A 20,580-nucleotide genomic window follows, 5' to 3' on the forward strand; every position below is an offset into this window, starting at 1 on the left:
ATAGCCCTACAGATCATGAGATTAAAGCAGCAAAGTTGTATTAACAAGCGTTCAAATTTTTTAAACTTAAAGTGTTGCCCTGCTCATAGGTCATGGTGTATACCACCAGTGCTTATTTAGGGTCCTTAAAAAAGTATCACCAGAATAAAAAATAAACATCTCGGAATCCCCTGAAGACCAGTGCATATAGCACCTGGTATTGGTAAAATGCGTGCAGTGTTTTTAAATTTGACGGGATACATTTTCCCATTGGCAAAAAGCGGAGCATTGCAACTGCGGCATGTGAACACCCTTATGCTGTCTTTGCAGTTTAGGGGGAGTTGGCAGGTGCTAAAAAAAAGCTCCAACTCACATTTTTAATCACCTCCAACTGTAAGTCTACACCAGCTTTAAAAATTTTAAGCAGTTGTGAAAACATGCTGTAAATTGTGGATAAAAAAAAAAACTAAATCCAATTAATATATGGTGTGTTGACCCTTTTATACTAGTTCTCCCAGATACACTTGAACATAAGTAAAGAATTTGCAGGTATGTGGGTGCAGTGCATGATTAAACAATTATACCAAATAGTCATTATTCATGTGAGATTTGAGTTCAGTGCATTTTCAACCCATTCATTTGCATCACACAAAAAATAGTGATAATGAGTGGGCTGAAAATGGCGCCTAGTGCAATGTTTTATAACATAGCTGCCCCTTTAAGAAAATGTAAACACTGAGCCGTATAAAAAAAATCAAATGTACAGGTGTTGGCGCTAAAAACATCAAGGTGAATAATACAAATTATGTGTGAACAGTGTTAGGAAAAACAAGTAGTGACGAAAAAGCAAATACATAAATAAAGTCCAAAGTGACAATCCCAACACCATAAATAAATGTGGATCTTCTGGTTTGATGTTCCTTCAAAAAGCTTCACCACGAGGGCTCATGAGGTAGATAGCAACTCACCAAAGGTGTCTGACCACTTTTTATGGTAGGTCAAAATGCGCTTCGATTGAATGGACCAAAGGAATCCTAGGTAGATATCTCTCCGCTGTGTAACCCCCTCCACATGGCGGCTGAGGATAAGAGAACAGACTCCACCAAGAACACACAAAAAGAACTCTTATGGTGTAGTAAGTTTTAATAATTTTTTTTTTAAAAAGAGAACAAAAGATTGTGCACTCACATGTGACAGTGCTATGCCCAGCACTAAGTGTCTACAGCATGTGTGGGTGGATATATCGGAATCACGGCGGCGTGCGATCCACACCTCGTTCTGGATATGCCAAAAGGATGTCACATAGACGACCCGGAAGTGATGAGTCTGCGCTTCTACGTACGTTTCACTGTACTGGCGTCATCAGGAAGATTGTCACTTTGGACTGTGTATATTTATTTGCTTTTTCATCACCACTTGTTTTTCTTAATACTGTTCACACCCAATTTGTATTATTCAATTTGATATTTTTAGCGCCAACACCTTTTACATTTGATTTTTTACACAAAATATAGTGCATGCATTACTTTTAAAAAACATGCAATCCAGTGCAGGCAAACGCACTACATTTGCTATCTGCATTTGGGATGTTGTTAAGTTTAAACTGACACCCGCTGCAGGTCGCAGACACAGCTCACTTTCAATGCAGTGCAGGAAACGCCTACAGAACGTGGGTTTCCCACATCGTGTCCCAGTGTGAGCTGTTACTAAATAAAACAGATTCAGTTGTGTAGGAGGCATAAAGCTGGTGGAGGAAAAGGCATGCTCTACTAACAAGTTAAGGTTGCTTAAAACCGTTCAGTTTAAAATATCTTACACAATGGAAAGACTGGGGTTATGTTACTGGATCAACAAGGTCTACCACAGTCAGAAATTTCAAGGAAGACAGGTTTTTTCAAATGTGCTGTCCAATCTCCTCTGCAGAAGTACAAAGGAACAGACAACAGAGAAGACCAAAAGAAGTGGTAAGCCAAAAAAACTTGGTGAAACCACTAAAAGACACATCATGCTGACTTCCCTATGCAATAAGATGTCCAGTACCACTTACAGCATAGACCTAACAGAAACCGGTGGGGATTTGATGGACCTATCAGGAGAAGTCTGGTCAGAAGTGGCTTTCATGGAAGACTCCATGGAAAACTGTCATACCTCAGATGTACAAATAAACCCTAATGACTTGCCTTTGCAAAAAATAACTGGGGTGCAGAAAAATGGCAGCAGGTGCTCTGGACTAATTTTAAATATTTGTCTGTAACACGAAAGCAGTTTGTTGGCTGAAGACCTGGAGCTCAAACAATGACGAGTGTCTGCAGGCAACAGTGAAGTATAGTTGAGGATCCTTACAGGCCTGAGGTTGCATTTCTGCACATGGCGTTGGGTGTTTGGTCAGGGTTTATAGTCTTCTCAGTGCTAAAAAGCTCTAGCAGATATTTATTATTCATGCAGTGCCATCAGGACGGCATCTGATTGATCCCAAATTTATTCGGCATCTGGAAAATATTGCAGACAAAATCATAAAGAACCATCTTTACGAACAAGGAGCCCTGAAAATAGATGATATGGCCCCCACAGAGCCCTGATTTCAGCATCTTTGAATCTGTCTAGAATTACAGAAAACAGACGCAACTGAGATAGCCTAAGCCTAGATCTTTGGAAAAACCTACCTACCAATTGCCTTAAAAACTAGGTGCAAGTGTACATTGGAAAATTGATGCTGTCCTAAAGGCCAATGGTGGACACACCAAATATGGATTTTTTTTTCTGTTTATGGACTTTGTTGCTTGGCAATTGATAAATAAAAACTATTCATTCAATTAATTTAAAAACCACCTCACTTTACAGCTTTTTTTCTACAAGTGCCTAAAACTTTTGCAAATTATTATTTTGTAATTTCTTATGCTGCCAGTCTGTGGATCTCTTCGCTTCTTTTCACATAACACACAAGTGAATTAGGCTAGGCAGTAAAGTCAAGGTTGCATACAAGTGTATAAAAAGTGGGGTGCTTGTGTGCTACTCAAAGTGTATAACTATTAAAATATGTGAGAGAGTTTAAATCAATATGTGTAAAGCTGCTGAATCTCTGAAGTGTCACCAACACCGAATGATAAATGATAACAGTTAAGTGAAGCGGCGCTATATAAAAACACTCAAAAATGACTAATATATGCAACAAAATATAGAAGTACTAAATAAACATAATATAAGGTGCTAAAAATAATGTATTATGACTAATATAAAGTCAAAGTGCAACTGTGCAATAAACAGTAGTTCAAAAACTGTGCATAAAATGTCCTAAATAATTCATAGTCTCTTCAACTGTGCAAATTAGTGCAAAAAGGAGGGGGAGTGGAAGTGTCCATGTGCAAAAATGGATTGAATGTGACAATGACTTGCAGATCCCTTATAACAATCCACACCCAGTTTGCTTCTAGCCGCTCACCTCCAAAGAAGACCCCAATGGGTCTAGTCAAGCATCATGGCAATCACTTGTGGTAAGCTGTGTCTCCTTCCTCTCTGTTGTGGATCTTCCAGCTGGATAGGGAACAACTGCAGCTTTTAACGGCTCCTTTCCTGTATGGTCTATGCCCTGTGATCACCGCGCTTCAAATGCTCTTCCAGATCCGAGATATCAAGCATAGGGTAGGAAAAACTCCATAGTGTAGTAGTTTTAAAAATATGGTAAATTTATTTAAAAGATGGCGTTTTAACATCTAAAATGGCAAAAAAAGCCAGCAGCATGCAAATAGATAGCATTTTTGCTATTTTAGATGTTAAAACGCCATCTTTTAAATAACTTATTAATAACTTATAATAATTTTTAACTGGGTGTGGATTGTTATAAGGGATCTGCAAGTCATTGTCACATTCAATCCGTTTTTGCACATGGACACTTTTTTTTCTTCCACTCTATGACTATGAATTATTTAGGAAATTTTATGCACAGTTTTTGAACTACTTTTGACTTTATATTAGTCATAATACATTATTTTTAGCACCTTATATTATGTTTATTTAGCACTTCTATATTTTGTTGCGTATATTGGTCATTTTTGAGTGTTTTTATATAGCGCTGCTTCACTTAACTGTTATAAGGTTGCATACAAATAGTCAACAAAAAGTTTTTCAACATTAGTTTAAAACTATCATCTAAAACCATTATAGTTTCCTTTTAAGTAGTATCCTTGGATAGGTAACAAGATTAATTGTCTTACCTGTAAGACTTGAACAGACCTGAAAAAACATGCATGATAAGGCCTCATGTACACTGCTGCTGCTAAACGGACGTTTAGGAGCAGTTGGGCATTTTTTTTAACTGCTCCTGAACTCTCCTCTATGTTATCTTATCAGTACATGTACACAGGGTCGTTTAGAGGGCATTCACACCGAGCCGCCCCGGGCGTCATCGGTAAAGCAGCGCTATTTTTAGCGCCGTTTTACCCGCGCTATTCGGCCGCTAGCGGGGCAGTTTTAACCCCCCGCTAGCGGACGAAAATGGGTTAAATTCTGCCGGTATCGCAGCGCTGCCCCATTGATTTCAATGGGGAGCAGCGGTGCAGGAGCGATGAGTTCACCGCGACAAAGAAGCTGCTGGCAGGACTTTTTCTGACGCCCTGCCAGTGCACCGATCCAGTGTGAAAGCCCTCGGGCTTTCACACTGGAGTGAATGGAGCCGCTTTTTTCAGGCGCTATGCAGGTGCTATTTTTAGCGCTGTAGCACCTGAAAAATGCTGCCAGTGTGAAAGGGGTCTTATAGTAGTTTCTAGGCAGTTGAGTTTAGAGGCCTTTTTTGGAAAGCAAAAAAATTTGTTCAGACACTGAGTTTAGAGGCATTTCAAGCGCCAAACGCTTCTAAACGCGGTAACTCACATTTAGCTGCATTTCGTTTACAGGCGTTTTTCATTTTTGGCTATTTTGAAAAAAATATATATATTTTTTTTCTTAAACGCGGCATGTAAATGCGGCAAAATGGACGTTTAAACGTGGGTCGTTCAGGAGAGGTTGTAAAAATGTACATGAAGCCTTAGAGGTCCTTGAGAACCAGAGTTGTGCTCCGCTAGTTGATTTCAATGGTTAATAAAGCAGATGTTGTTCACATGCATTACGAATGCATAAGGATACACCCCAGTGTGAACAAGTCTGTTGCTTATAATAGTGCCTTTTTCTAATTCACCAGCTTTTTTAAATTAATGTTTATTTTTTCTTACCTTGTCTAGCGGAAACCATTGTGAATGTGCTGGATTTCAAGAAAGATGTGGGATTGTGGCATGGAATTCTTACGGTAAGACATCAATGTTTTCATGTTTATTACCTAAAGTTTTGTTACGAAGTGCCTGGAATACCAAAGTTCAGTGTTGGAGGAAAATTTCATAAAGGTTAAAAGAACCCTGTAGTGAAAGAACTACACTACTGCTGTTGCTGACCATTGCTTCTAGAAGTCCTGTTGACTGATGGTCTGTGTCTTCGCTATTTTATATAACTGACCTGCAATAAGCATGCAGATTAAAAAACACCACCACCACCATCAGCTTAGTTACCTTAGTTGGGTAGCCACACTCTGCGCCTTTGTTTCCCTCTTTTCCAGGCTCTCATGAGCACTGTCTGTCTGCCCAGTCAGCCCTCATAGACTTGTATAGGAGTGTATTCCAAGAGTTTCTGGTCCCAGAGAACAGCCTTCTCCAAGTCTACAGCAGTTTACTGTGCAAACATGGACAGAACTAGTCCGGCCTGGGCAAAAGGGAAAAAATGACGTGGGATACTGCTGTCTTACTGAGGTAAGTAAGCAGCTGGGACTTAGAAGTGGGCGGGGAAGATTAGTGCAGATCAGTGCAGGAAAGCTAGGAAGGGTGAGGTGAGTGAGTTAGCATAGTCATTATCAGGTATATCTGTATACCTGTAGAGTAATTCCAGGTAACAGTAAAGTCAGTCTGAAAATTGCTAATGCTTTCCAGCAAACATTGGGCCGTAGTTCTAAAATCTGCCAATTTTACTTAGTTCTGTAATCCATTGGAGGCAGACTTCAGCGTGTGTCTGCTTCCCGAAGCATGTTGTACATAATTACCTGTGTGTGTGTGTGTTATGTTTCACCAATCAGATTCTGCTTATTGGCAGTGAGAACCATCTGAATCAGTCTTCTGTATATAAAAGATAGTAAGGAGTCTAGTTGATGCATTTGGGAATAATATTCTGTTCTACAAACTTGAACAAAAGTTGCTTTTAAGTCACCGGAATCCTGGTACACAATAGCAATGCTTGGATGAAAAAGTAAGGCCCCTTTCACACGATCGGACTGTTCAGGTCCGCCTGTCAGTTTTGACGGCGAACCTGAACGGGTGCTCCATGTTGGCCTATGGAGCGACGGATGTCGGCGGAGACATGTCCGCTGACATTCGACCCGGTCCGATCCTCTAAAAGCAGACAGATGGCCCTACGTCCAGGTCCGTCGCTGGCAGATCGGATCGGGTGAGATCTGATGAAAACGCACATGCTGTCCGTTTTCATCCGATCCCTCCATAGGCAGCAGCGGCGCCTGACAAGCCCCTCCCCACTCAGTGAGCAGAGAGGAACCTGTCATCCGCCGGCTCAGCGGAGATCAACGGAGAGATCTCCCGCTGAGCCGGCGGACCGAGGCAGACTTCGTGGAAGCGGAGTCCGCCTCGTGTGAAAGGGGCCTTAGGCCCTGAGCAGGAAGTATTCATTTTTAGTTTTATCTTTTAAAGAAGATTCTCTTCCAAGCAGATTTTGTATCTAATGTAGCTGTATAATTTACTGTAACTTCATTGTGATTTTTAGATTTTAAATACATTTGATGATGTCCCTTAATTTTTTAACAGTCTAGTACACGTACATCACTTTGCATGGCTCCTTTTCAGGATGTGTTCTCTAATTAGGCCAATCAAGGGGATAAAATCTCCTCTACCATGGTTCACTGATGGCACTCCCTGCTTAGATCTTGTAAACTTGTGCTGTCAACATAATGTATTAAAAATATTAACAAAAACTTTACCAACTTGCCCGTTGAAAGCAATTGGTACATGCGCCAATATCTGCAGATTTTAAAGTAATATCTTCCTGTTTAAAGAAAAATTATAGCAAAATTATTGTTACATAGTTGGTAAAGTTGAATAAAGACATCGGTCCATCCAGTTCAACCTGTTTGGGGGTGTGTGTGTATTTATGTCTCTATCACTTCCCATATCCCTGTATTGTGTTCAGTAAGATGCCCATCTAAAAGTTTTTTAAATTAGTAACACTACCCGCCTAAACCATAGATTGTGGAAGTTCCACATCCTTACTACTCTAACAATAAAGAACCCCTTATTCAGTTTATGGTTGAACACTTCTAGTCCAAATTCATTTTGTGGCTGCATGTCTTCTTGAGTGACCTGAGACTGAATAGTTTCCTCCCTTTTTCTAGAATCACCCTTAATATATTTGTATATTGCTATCATATCCCCCGTCTCTTCTACAGGAAAAATGTTTAATGTTTGTAGTTGTTCCTCATAACTGAGATCCTCCAGACTCCTTATTAGTTTTGTTGTCCTTCCCTGGACTCCCTCCAATTCCTGCACATCTTTTCTGAGGTCTGGTGACCAGAACTGGACTGCATACTCAAGATGCGGCCAAACCAGAATTTTGTAAAATGATAGAATTATAGTTTTATCTCTTGAGTAAATATCCTTTTTAATGCAGTTTAATATTCTGCTTGCCTTTCTTGCTGCGTCTTGGCATTGCATGCCATTGCCGAATCTGTCATCAATTAGGACCCCCAGATCTTTTTCCACCCTTGACTCCCCCAGAGGTTCTTTCCCTAGTGTGTAGCTTGCGTTCATATTTTTAGCTCCAAAGTGAATTACTTTACATTTCCCTACATTGAGCCTCATTTGTCATTTGTTTACCCACCCTTCAGTTTTATCAAGGTCTTCCTGTAAAGTTGCTATTTCCTGTTGTGAAGTTATTGCCCTGCTTAGCTTTGTATCATCAGCAAACACTGAGATTGAACTATTTATCCCGAATTTTATATAATTTATGAACAAGTTAAACAATATTGGTTCCAGGACAGTGCCCTGGGGTACCCCATTTATAACTTCAGACCAGAAGATACACCATTTATCACCACCCTTTGTACATGCCCCCATAGCCAGTTTTCTATCCAAGTCCATACACTATTGTCAATGCCAGCATATCTCAATTTATGGATTAAGCTTTTATTGGGTACCGTGTTAAATGCTTTGCCATATGCTGTGTCATTTCAAGCAAAACAAAACTGCCAAATGGACTATGTCGTAAATCTTGGCTAGCAAATGTTCCTATACAACAGTTATAAGATAAATTATATTATAATTCATATTATTTGCAGTGTTGAATCCATTCAAACTGCTTCAATGTTCTGGAAAATGGAATCATGGAGGGGTCAGGGGATTAATAAAATGGATCAAAATGCAAGGAGACATTAAAGTTGTTGTAAAGGAGTTCTAAAAATAATTGTTTAGGTGTCTGGGTATACTAGAAAGGGCCTATAATTGGTGTCCTCCTTTAATGTTCAGTATAAAGTTATAATAGGGTACCTAGAGATGGAGACCTCATCTGCTCTAAGAATAATGGCTGTGTATCTTAGAGTTATGTTGTTATACTAGCAGCAGTATACAGCATAATTAAAAGAGAAGTATGTTTTTTTAATTTTTATTCATACTTACCTCGGTGGATGGAGCATCAGACCGATGCTGCAGCTGTCCCCTGCCATCTCTGCACTGAGAACCAAGCCACCGAACATCACCGATGGCTCGGTTCTCACAGATCCCCGAGAAGAAAGCTGCTGACTGTCAGTCAGCGTCTCTCCTCTCTGATCCTCCACGCTTACCGGAGCACTGAGCTTTGGAGGGGCGGAGAGAGGCCGTCTCAGCGGCTCGCTGAGACTGCCATCAATCAAGGCAGCTGGTGGATCCAGACTTGGAAGTTGGGATGACTCGCTGCCTCAACTGATGGCAGTGACGTCAGCGGTGAGCGGACTTCAGACCATTACATGAAACTCATAGACTCATGATAGACTCATTACATGCAAAACAAGATAGTTCAAGCCGTGATTTGTCATAATTGTGATGATTATGGCTTACTGCTCATGAAAACCCCAACGACACAATCTCAGAAAATTAGAATATTGTGAAAAGGTGCAATATTCTAGGCTCAAAGTGTCCCACTCTAATCAGCTAACTAAGCCATAACATCTTCAAAGGGTTCCTGAGCCTTTAAATGGTTTCTCTTCTGGTTCAGTAGGAATCACAATCATGGGAAAGACTGCTGACCTCACAGTTGTACAGAAAACCATCATTGACACCCTCCATAGGGAGGGAAAGCCTCAAAGGGTAATTGCAAAAGAAGTTGGATATTCCCAAAGTGCTGTATCAATGCACATTAATAGAAAGTTATGTGGAAGGGAAAAGCGTGGAAGACAAAGGTGCACAAACAGCAGGGATGATCGCAGCCTGGAGAGGATTATCCGGAAAAGGCCATTCAAAGTGTTGGGGACTTTCACAAGGAGTGGACTGAGGCTGGAGTCAATGCATCAAGAGCCACCACCCACAGACGGATTCTGGACATGGGCTTCAAATGTCGTATTCCTCTTGTCAAGCCACTCCTGAACAACAAACAATGTCAGAAGCGTCTTACCTGTGCTAAAGAAAAACAGACCTGGTCTGTTGCTCAGTGGTCCAAAGTCCTCTTTTCTGATGAGAGTAAATTTTGCATCTCATTTGGAAACCAAGGACCCAGAGTATGCAGGAAGAATGGAGAGGCACACACTGCAAGATGCTTGAAGTCCAGTGTGAAGTTTCCACAGTCTGTATTGATTTGGGAAGCCATGTCATCTGCTGGTGTTGGTCCACTGTGCTTCATTAAGTCCAGGGTCAACGCAGCCGTCTACCAGGAGATTTTGGAGCACTTCATGCTTCCTTCCGCAGGCGAGCTCTATGGGGATGCTGACTTCATTTTCCAGCAGGACTTGGCACCTGCCCACACTGTCAAAAGCACCAAAACCTGGTTCAATGACCGTGGGATTACTGTGCTTGATTGGCCAGCAAACTCGCCTGACCCGAACCCCGTAGAGAATCTATGGGGCATTGCCAAGAGAAAGATGAGAGACATGAGACCAAACAATCCAGAAGAGCTGAAGGCCGCTATTGAAGCATCCTGGTCTTCCTTAACACCTCAGCAGTGCCACAGGCTGATAGCTTCCATGCCACGCCGCATTGAGGCAGTAATTGCTGCAAAAGGGGCCCAAACCAAGTAATGCGTACATATGCATGCTTATACTTTTCAGAGTAACGATATTGTTCTATGTACAATCCTTGTTTTATTGATTGCATATAATATTCTAATTTTCTGAGATTGTGGATTTGGGGTTTTAATGAGCTGTAAGCCATAATCATCACAATTATGACAAATCACGGCTTGAACTATCTTACTTTGCATATAATGAGTCTATCTCATATATTAGTTTCACCTTTTAATTTGCATTAGTGAAGTAAATGAACTTTTTCACGATATTCAAATTTTTCGAGTATCACCTGTATTTCATTATGTCCTATTGGCCCCTGCCAGTGGATTGCCTTGCCTTGCCTTGCCCTGCGCTGCGCTAGAAAGAAACTAAGGCCTGCTGTGCTATTTTCAGCACACACCACCGCAATGTGGTAGTGTGAACCAGCTGCATAGGAGACAAGGCAGTTTGCCTTGTCTTGCAGCAGGACTGTGCTGGAATAGCTGCCCAAGGCAGTCCCACCGCACTTGGTGTAAACAAGCCATAAAAAGTATGTATAATTTGTAATTATATACAGTATCTCACAAAAGTGAGCACACCCCTCACATTTTATTATATCTTTTCATGTGACAACACTGAAGAAATTACACTTTGCTACAATGTAAAGTAGTGAGTGTACAGCTTGTATAACAGTGTAAATTTGCTGTCCCCTCAAAATAACTCAACACACAGCCATTATTGTCGTAACCGATGGCAACAAAAGTGAATACACCCCTAAGTGTAAATGTCCAAATTGGGCCCAACTAGCCATTTTTCCTCCTCGGTGTCATGTGACTCATTAGTGTTACAAGGTCTCAGGAGTAAATGGGGAGCAGTTGTGTTAAATTTGGCGTTATCGCTCTCACTCATACTGGACACTAGATGTTCAACATGGCCCCTGATGGCAAAGAACTGAGGATCTGAAAAAAATAATTTTTACTCTACATAAAGATGGCCTAGTCTATAAGAAGATTGCAAAGACCCTGAAACTGAGCTGCAGCAATGTGGCCAAGACCATACGGTGGTTTAACAGGACAGGTTCCCCTCAGAACAGGCCTCGCCATGGTCGACCAAAGAAGTTGAGTGCACATGCTCAGTGTCATATCCAGAGGTTGTCTTTGGGAAATAGACATATCAGTGCTGCCAGCATTGCTGCAGAGGTTGAAGGGATGTGGGGGGGTCAGCCTGTCAGTGCTCAGACCATACACCGCACACTGCATCAAATTGGTCTGCATGGCTGTTGTCCCAGAAGGCAGCCTCTTCTAATGATGATGCACAAGAAAGCCCACAGTTTGCTGAGAACAAGCAGACTAATGGCATGGATTACTGGAACCATGTCCTGTGGTCTGATGAGACCAAGATAATCTTATTTGGTTCAGATGGTGTCAAGAGTGTGTGGCGACAATCAGGCGAGGAGTACAAAGACAAGTGTGTCTTGTCTACAGTCAAGCATGGTGGTGGGAGTGTCCTGGTCTTCAAGCTGCATGAGTGCTGCGGGCACTGGGGAGCTACAGTTCATTGAGGGAACCATAAATGCCAACATGTACGGTGACATACTGAAGAAGAGCATGATCCCCTCCCGTCGGAGTCTGGGCCGCAGGGCAGTATTCCAACATGATAATGACCCCAAACACACCTCCAAGATGACCACTGCCTTGCTAAAAAAAAGCTGAAGGTAAAGGTGATGGACTGGCCAAGCATTTCTCCTGACCTAAACCCTATTGAGCATCTGTGGCGCATCCTCAAATGGAAGGTGGAGAAGCGCAAGGTCTCTAACATCCACCAGCTCGGTGATGTCGTCAAATATTTACAAAAATGTAAGGGGTGTACTCACTTTTGTGAGATACTGTATACATTGGGGTAGCCATATTTGCTCATAATAAATACAGGCCTTGCTTCCTGCTTTGCAGTGCATCACAATAGTCGTGCTTTATTGCTCCATCTCACAATGCAACTCTTTGGGTCAGCTGATTCACTAAAAACAATGCACTTTCTGTGTGGCTGGTATTTGATCTCAACAGCTGCTAAAGGACAAGGGACAGTGGTCAAGAACTGAAAGAAGCTTGCCCATCAATATCCTAGAGAGTCGGGCAGTGCGTCTGGCTCTGAAGGCCTGGACTTCCAGGTTACGAGATTGTCCTGTCAGGATCCAATCCGACAATGCCACAGCTGTGGCTTATATCAGTCACCAAGGGGGCACCAAGAGTCTCTCAGCGCAGAGAGAGGTGAACCATATTCTAACTTAGGCAGAAAGGAATGTTCTGTGCCTGTCGGCAGTAATCATCCTGCGAGTAGAGATTTGGCAGGCGGACTACCTGAGTCGCCAGCAGTTTTATTCCCGGGGGTATGGTCTCTTCACCCCGACATTTTTCGGCTGTTTTTCAAAGATGGGGGACTCCGGACGTAGATCTTCTAGCGTCCAGATTCAACATGAAGTTAGTCAACTTTGTGTCCAGGACAAGGGATCCACTCGCATGCGGAACAGGTGCGTTGATGACCCTGTGGGATCAGTTCTCGCTTATATGCATTTCCCCCTATTCCTAGTTGCTGCCTCGACTTCTTTGCAGGCTCAAGCTGGAAAGAAAGCTGGTAATTCTGGTAGCACCAGCATGGCCCAGAAGGTCATGGTATGCAGAAATCGTAAAGATGGCAGTGGAGGGTCCATGGTCCCTTCCACTACGGCCAGACCTACTGTCACAGGGGCCGATATTCCATCCTACCTTACGAACGCTAAATTTAACGGCTTGGCTATTGAAACCCACCTTCTGAAGAAACGCAGGCTTTCCGGGTCAGTTATCTCTACCTTGATTAATGCAAGGAAGCCAGCTTCCAGAACTATATATTATAGATTCTGGAGGGCTTATGTTGCCTGGTGTGAATCCAAGGGTTGGCACCCTCGGAGGTATATCATAGGCAGAATTCTTGCCTTTTTGCAATTAGGGGTAGAGATGAAGTTGGCCTTGAGTACTATTAGGGGCCAAGTCTCAGCTTTATTGGTCTTATTCCAAAGTTCAGACTTATAATTTAAGGGTTAAGATTCCCCCTTTTCAAGTCAAAGCGCACTCTACCAGGTTGGTTAGTGCTTCTTGGGCAGCGCGTCACCAGGCCTCCATGGCTCAGATCTGTAAGGCCGCAACTTGGTCTTCAGTACATACATTCACCAAGTTTTATCAAGTGGATGTAAGGAGGTATGAGGATATCGCCTTTGGGCGCAGTGTGCTGCAGGCAGCAGTATAGGTCCTCAAGTCTGGGGGTACCCTACGGGTTGTGTCTCCCTACCCTCAAATAGCATTGCTATGGGACGTCCCATTAAGTTAATACTATGGCTCTGTGTCCCATGATGTACAATAAAGAAAATAGGATTTTTATAACAGCTTACCTGTAAAATCCTTTTCTTGGAGTATATCATGGGACACAGAATGTCCCTCCCCTATTTTGGGGGTTTAAGTATATTGCTTTGCTACAAAAACTGAGGTACTCCTGGTAGGAGGAGGGGTTATATAGGGAGTGAACTTCCTGTATTGGGTATACCAGTGTCCATCACCTGAAGGTGCCTATATACCCATTAAGTTAATAATATGGCTCTGTGTCCCATGATGTTATCCAAGAAAAGGATTTTACAGGTAAACTGTTATAAAAATCATATTTTTTCACATCATAACCTACATTCATGGTTAAGGCCCATTTCACACAGGGCAGATTCTATTCAGATCAACAGGGAATCAGCTGACAGATCCTCTGCTGATCAGAGCAGAGTGGGCAGATGACACTTCCGTGTCCGCTCAATTTCTGCAGAGTGGACACAGACAGAACCTGCTCTGCTGTATGGGTGTCGGGGAATAAACAGGCTCAGCTGTCAGTTTACACTCGACTACCTCTGATCTGCTCTGCCTAAGCTGAAGAAGACAAAGTCCCCTTCTGTTTTTTTTTTAGTGGACCCGATCAGACCTAGAGGTAGGCAGGTGTAAACGAACACAAATCCCTTTTTACACCCACTCGTCCATAGGGATGATTGCACCTTCCAACCAAGTCCGCCTGAACAATTAACAAGTGGACTTGATTGGAACACCCATGTGAAAGGGGCCTTAAAGGTACAATACAATATTTGCATTATGTTTTGTGATTATGAATAAACCATACTGTTTTATTGTCAATATCAGAAAAGGTGATATTTGTTGAATGCTTTGTCAGTTTTTTTCTGTATGTGTGTATGGAGTAAAAGAGCAGGATCATGCTAGTAAAGCCAAATGACAAAATGGTTCATTGTTCACTGCAAATTGACAGATCATAAATGTGATACATTTTAGGTAAATTCCAATTCTTTGATTATGCTGAAATTGCAAGGGCTGAGTTACACAAGCTTAAAAAAAGTACATTTCCTATAAGTCTAGTGTCCTGACCTGTCTACCGTGAAACAAGAATTGATTAGCTTGTGTTTAGTGATATGTCACTGTCCAATATGGCCACTGAAATAGAAATACGTGGACAGAAGAAAAAAGAGAGGGAATAAATAAAATGCATCCTCATGTTTTCACCAAACAGACAGTTTAATGGGGAAACAAGTGGTTTTTAGACATATTTTTTGTGTATTTTCAATTTTATAAACTGATATGTTTGGATTAACCGTTTATTACTTCATTTCATTACTATAAAATATTAATTTTAAAGATGAGCATTTACTATGGGGTGCCTCCATGACATTTGGTTTTCAGACACACTGGGCTTTTCAATAGGAAAAACCAGCCACGCCAGTTCACTTCTTGATTGCCACTGCAGTACTGATGGCTGTTTAATAAGCAAGGGGTAACGAGTGGAGTATCCACTTGGAGTCATTGTAAATACACACTGGGGTTGATTTACTAAAGACAAATAGACTGTGCACTTTGCAAGTAAAATTGCACTCATTTTCCCCAGAGATTCGTGAATGTGGTGAAGCTTCGCTTTGTAAAGAATACCCAATCAGGTGCAAGGAAAATAAAAAAAAATGCATTTTTGTTTGCACATGATTGGATGATGGAAATCAGTAGAGCTTCACCACATTCATGAAGCTCTGGGAAAAATTAGTGCAACTGCACTTGCAAAGTTTACAGTTGATTAGCCTTTAGTAAATCAACCCCATTGAATAGTAGGAGATGAATTACCTGAACTATGCAGGCTATTCAGAGCATGAGCAATAAACTGACAGCAGAAGTAGTACACAGCAGACTCAACCTAGCTGCATTTTATACATAAGACACAGTCCCATTCAGTACCCAACTTAAAAAATAGTAATTAGTACCTAACTATTTTATACATTTTAAAGTTTGATCCTGAACACAATAAAAAAGTAGAAACACCCCATACTATATAGAACCTGTTGAACTTCACAATCCTGGGCTCCAATAGGTGTCAGTCTTATAGTCTCTCTCCCTAGCCCTAGGTGTGGGGGGCATATGTAATGGCCAGTATGAGAAAGGCAAAGTCCCTCTGTGTCATAGAGTTACTAGGACCTAGCCACTTCTTACCCAATAAAACTGTTCTTTAACATCATTTCTAATATCCTGAATCTTGCCCATTATGGAATGTGCACATTTGTACAAGCCTTTCAAAACAACTATGAATACCCCTGTGCACTGAGAGTCATTCTCATTTCAGGAAGTCTGCAGGAATGTTATACCGCCACCTTCTCTATTTCCCTTTACCTTGTTTTGTCCTTTTTTGATGATCGGTGTGACTTCAGCGCTTCATATTTCAAATAGATGCATGAAGGTGACTTGGATGCTGAATCCCCAGGAGGGTGCGGTGCTGATAAGAGAGACCTGGCCTCTGTGTTTGGCAGCAGCAAAAGCTGAATGTTTGCTTTTGATAGGTGTTCGGTTTTGCTATAGGTAAAATTTCCTCTTGCTATTAATGGCTTTGTTAGTTGTGCTTAGGAGATTGAGCATTGATTTTCGGATTCAAACAGTGCAAGAGATGCATTTCAATGAAAACTTTATCTGGAATTGTCAGTTATCCCACTATTATAGTTGCATTTTGTGGTACTGTTGCATTCTGTGGTGCTGAGAAATATGGATATATTGGAAATATTCTATACAGCAGATGAATTGCTAATCTGTAAAAGCTGATTGCAGGATTTTCATTTTTTCTAAAGTAGCACAACGTAGACAAGTATGTCCAGTCTTTAGATTTTAGTTTGATTATGCAGACTTTCAACTAGTGAAGGTTGGCAGCTTATGAAAAATGAGCAAGGCTTAGTTGAGTGAGTTAGGATAAATCTGGTGAACTGTGGCTGGTCAGAGGAGGGGTTTAACTGTGTCTTGGTTATGGAGGGGACTGGAAGGGGCAGTGTTGGAAGGTCCCCATGCAAAGTCGTTGGGCAAATTTGGTCTGTTTTGGGTTTAAAATTATTTCTGGCATAAAATCGAAACCCTGCAAAATTAGTATGCAAAAATCTTGCTATAAACAAAAAATGTAATTTTGTATTTGTTGTGACTCTGGGGATTCTACACACTTAGCTGCCATGTAATTTAAATCTCTATAGTTACCCAAATCCTTATCATCCAAATGGACCTGCATTTGAGCCAGTAAAATTGCAGGCCACGTGTTTCCTGGTTCTAGCACCACCCTTTAAGCATAATGTAGCTTCACCCACACATGAGAGGCAGGTTGTACAGAATAGATCACTACCAAATCTTGCTACCAGCAAACAGGAGCCTTTTGACTCCACACTATGTAATATTTCATTAAATTCCGGTGTATGTGACATTTTTTGATTTGGTTATACCTGTTGAGTACTACAGCTGTAGCGGGGCTTTTGATATGACACATCCCAGAGTAACAGAGAATTGCTACCTATAGACTAATAGCGGAGTCTAAACTTTTTAAAGATACGCCTTAAGCTTCCCTTAAATGTTATTTTTTCAGTTTATAGGCACCATAAATGTCTACTTGGATAATGTTTCATTTTGGTTTCACAAGGACATTTCTGATAGCTGCTCTGTATCTTTTAGTAGATAATGTGCACAGCAATTCACATAGCTGTAAAATGTTCATGTTTCTGAATTATTATGAACATTAACTTTAAGTGCACTCATGAAAACGCCTGGAGAAGGCAAAATTAAATTAGAAAATTAGCAGTGCTGTTTGTGCGGATTAATTAGCCTGAAAGATAATCTGCGTCTTTCTTCCTCTTCCGTAATCAAGGATTTGTCTTCTGATTTCAGAGTGTCATGAACATGATGCACGTCATCAGTATCCCGTACTCTCTCATGAAAGTTAATCCATTATCATGGATACAGAAAGTTTGTCAGTACAAAGGTAAGGCTGTTTTTTTCCCTCTTCTCAAGATATTCATATTCATTAAGGGGTTGTAAAGGCAGAAGGTTTTTTATCTTAATGCCGGTGCTCCATGTCTAAATGGACGCAGGGAGCTGTGACTCCGCTCGGAAGCCCCCATAGTAATCTGCTTGCTGTGGGGGCACTGAACAGGAGGGAGGGCCAGGATCACAGAAGAGGGACCAGAGAAGAGGAGGATCTGGGCTGCTCTGCACAAATCCACTGCACAGAGCAGGTAAGTATAACATGTTTGTTATTTTTATAGGAAAAATAAACGAGACTTTACAATCACTTTAGTATTGAATCTGTACCGACCTGTGTGTACAAGAGACTTCAAATCAGACGCTGCTATAACCCTAATCCGAAATTAACAATATCACAGTGTTATAGTTTTTGCATAATACAACATTATTTTTTTATAATGTCATAAGATTATAACATTTTCCACTTCAGTATAGTTACCTAAATTATATTTATAGCCAAAACTTTTTTAAGTGTTCTATAGGGCAGGAAATTGTCAAAATTCCTATCAGGTTAATTTTTGCTGTATGTGTGATGCTGGGCAGATTTTTTTTTAATTTCCTGTCTTGGAAACACTGCAAGAAGTGAGTGGAAATCTCTCCAAAGTGTGGTAAGTTCCCTACTTGGACAGTTTGCACCATAACATTTGTCCCTATTAGAGGATTTCCCTTCATGCCCTCATAATAATTGTACAATTTAGGATTTCTCCTTAATTTTTCTCCCCAGTAGGAACACAAATGGCAATACAAATGTGGCAGAAAGTCTAACTTTTTCCTACTCTGTCTAAAGTTAAAAAAAAAAGTTTCGCCTTTGCATACAATTTTAACCGTGTTCCCACATTTTAATTGTATGTTTAATCTTTAAAAAGTGCCATTTTAAGACTGTGGTAACACAAATTACGATGGTCAGTCTTTTTTTTTTTGCCATCTAGCTGCTTACTTATTAAAATAAAGGTGTTTATTTAGAAAAAAAACAACCAATATTGAGTTTAAACTAAGCCCAAGTCTGTGATATTAGAGCTCAGTGTTTCAGGTCCTACAGACTTATGTAATTTTTGATAACATTAAATAAAGCCTCATAGCAAAGATTTTCTGCTGCCTAGATAATCATTTTGCACCTCTATTAAAACATCCATGAAGACAGAAGCCCAGTATCACCCGAGGTCATAATGGAACCACGGTGTAAGAAGAGTGTATCTCAAATGGCCAATATTCTAAAATGACTGAGGATCACTAATTTCAATGCCTAATGTTTTTTGATCTGTTGAATAATAAATAAGCGGGACTTTTTTGACTTACACATTTCATTTGGTTAGTTGTAAAAAGTATTTTTTGAAAACCTGGATAAAATGGGCCACAGTGTGCTTTGTGAGGCAGGATCCCCCTCTGCAAGGTTCCCTTCAGTAGGTTGACCATTGGTGGAGAGATGTGTTATTTTTAGATTTCAGCAGTGGGGTTGGATGGGTCTTTATGTTGTCTCAACTGCCTCTCAGGGCTTCCACGCTCCTGTTGTGAAGTCTTCACACACAGGCTCTTGCATGGATGCTCTTGAAGGACGTAAAAGTTGGCAAGTTTGGCCAAAGTAACTATATCTTTGTACCAAGACTGTAATGACATAATACGTGCCTTCACTGTCATTGCAATAGAATTCGATTTTCTGTAGATTATAGAATTTGCAATATTTTTCTTTAAGATAGATTAACACTATCTGTATTTGGAGCCTGGCAAGTTTTTTTGCAGCTAGCTGCAAGCTTGCAAAGTGAAGGCACCAGGAACCTTATGTTTAAAATGGCATTAAGCCCAAAAACAGAACTATTATATTACATCTTACCAATTCATACATGTGGTGACTGCATTCTTCATCTTTTTTTAGACTTTTTTGCATTTATTTTTGCCTGGTTTATTTTCAATCCGGCCAGTAAGTCTATTTTGCAACATCAACTTTTTTTTAACACTTTTTATTAATGAATGTGCATTACAGTAACAAATTCTACAAAATGCTCAACATGAGCACCATAGCAGATCAAGTAAATTTGAATCGACATGTATCAGATTATTTGAAAATGTACATACAGCTTGCTTGGATCAGAAAATAAAAGATATATAAAGCATACAATGAGTCACCTTTATTTCCCTGGGTATGAGAAGTCAACATTAGGAGGTTTGAATTCTGACAGTTATTATATTGAGTGAATGGATTCTCAATTGCTGGAAATGGTGAGGGTAGATGCACACCACACATCCCAAATCTTATTATATTTTGTTGGGCACCATTTGTGTTCATATACAAAATTTTCATATGGCAGTATTTGGTTTACCATCTTTATCCACGTACGGACAGATGGACGATTGGGTTGAATCCAATTAAGTGCAATTGCCTTCCTAGCCAGAAACAGCATCTCTTTCAGTAGAGCTCTGTGATACCTCTGCCACTGTTCCTCATCCAGAATACCCAAGAGGCATATTCTAGGAGTACATGGAACAGGTAACGACAATACTAAGGACAGAAGATCTGTCACCTGTTTCCAGTAACGAGCCATGACAGGGCACACCCGAATTACATGTGCAAAATCAGCTGTTGTGTGATTACATCTCGTACAGTTAGACGTGGGTATGCGATGCATAGCATGCAACCTCAGGTAAGACTGGTGTATCATGTATAGTTCTGTCAACTTGTTATTAATGGCTGGAGACACCTATAAATGAGAGGAACAAGGCTCTTCGCATTCCTCTTCTGTTAAATCTGGTATGATTTGTTGCCATTAGGATTGCAGGATCAGTGGATTTTTGCTAACAGTAGCATTTAAAAGATAGGTATAGACTTAGTTCCTCCAGGACCTTGCGACTTTAATATGCCTATGAGTAGGTAATTAGGAAATTTTGATAGGTTAGTCCCAAACTGAGCATGCAATGCATGCCTAAATTGAAGATATTTATAAAAGTTTATACGGGGAGGTCAAATTTCTGCTGTAAGTCAAC

The 20,580-nt window shown here is 40.8% G+C and overlaps 1 protein-coding gene across 8 annotated transcripts in view; it reads left to right on the top strand.

The window, feature by feature from the left end:
* Positions 1-20,580, top strand: part of DIP2C (disco interacting protein 2 homolog C) — a 751,814-nt gene that overhangs the window by 525,066 nt on the left and 206,168 nt on the right. For all 8 annotated transcript variants that reach the window (XM_073629914.1, XM_073629915.1, XM_073629910.1 and 5 more), the window contains 2 exons: positions 5,193-5,257; positions 17,470-17,563. In XM_073629914.1, the coding sequence (XP_073486015.1) occupies positions 5,193-5,257; positions 17,470-17,563 (159 nt within the window). The remainder of the gene's footprint in view (positions 1-5,192; positions 5,258-17,469; positions 17,564-20,580) is intronic.

The sequence above is a fragment of the Aquarana catesbeiana genome, linkage group LG05 (genome assembly GCF_042186555.1).
Source record: "Aquarana catesbeiana isolate 2022-GZ linkage group LG05, ASM4218655v1, whole genome shotgun sequence".
In the NCBI taxonomy this organism is placed as follows: Eukaryota; Metazoa; Chordata; class Amphibia; order Anura; family Ranidae; genus Aquarana; species Aquarana catesbeiana.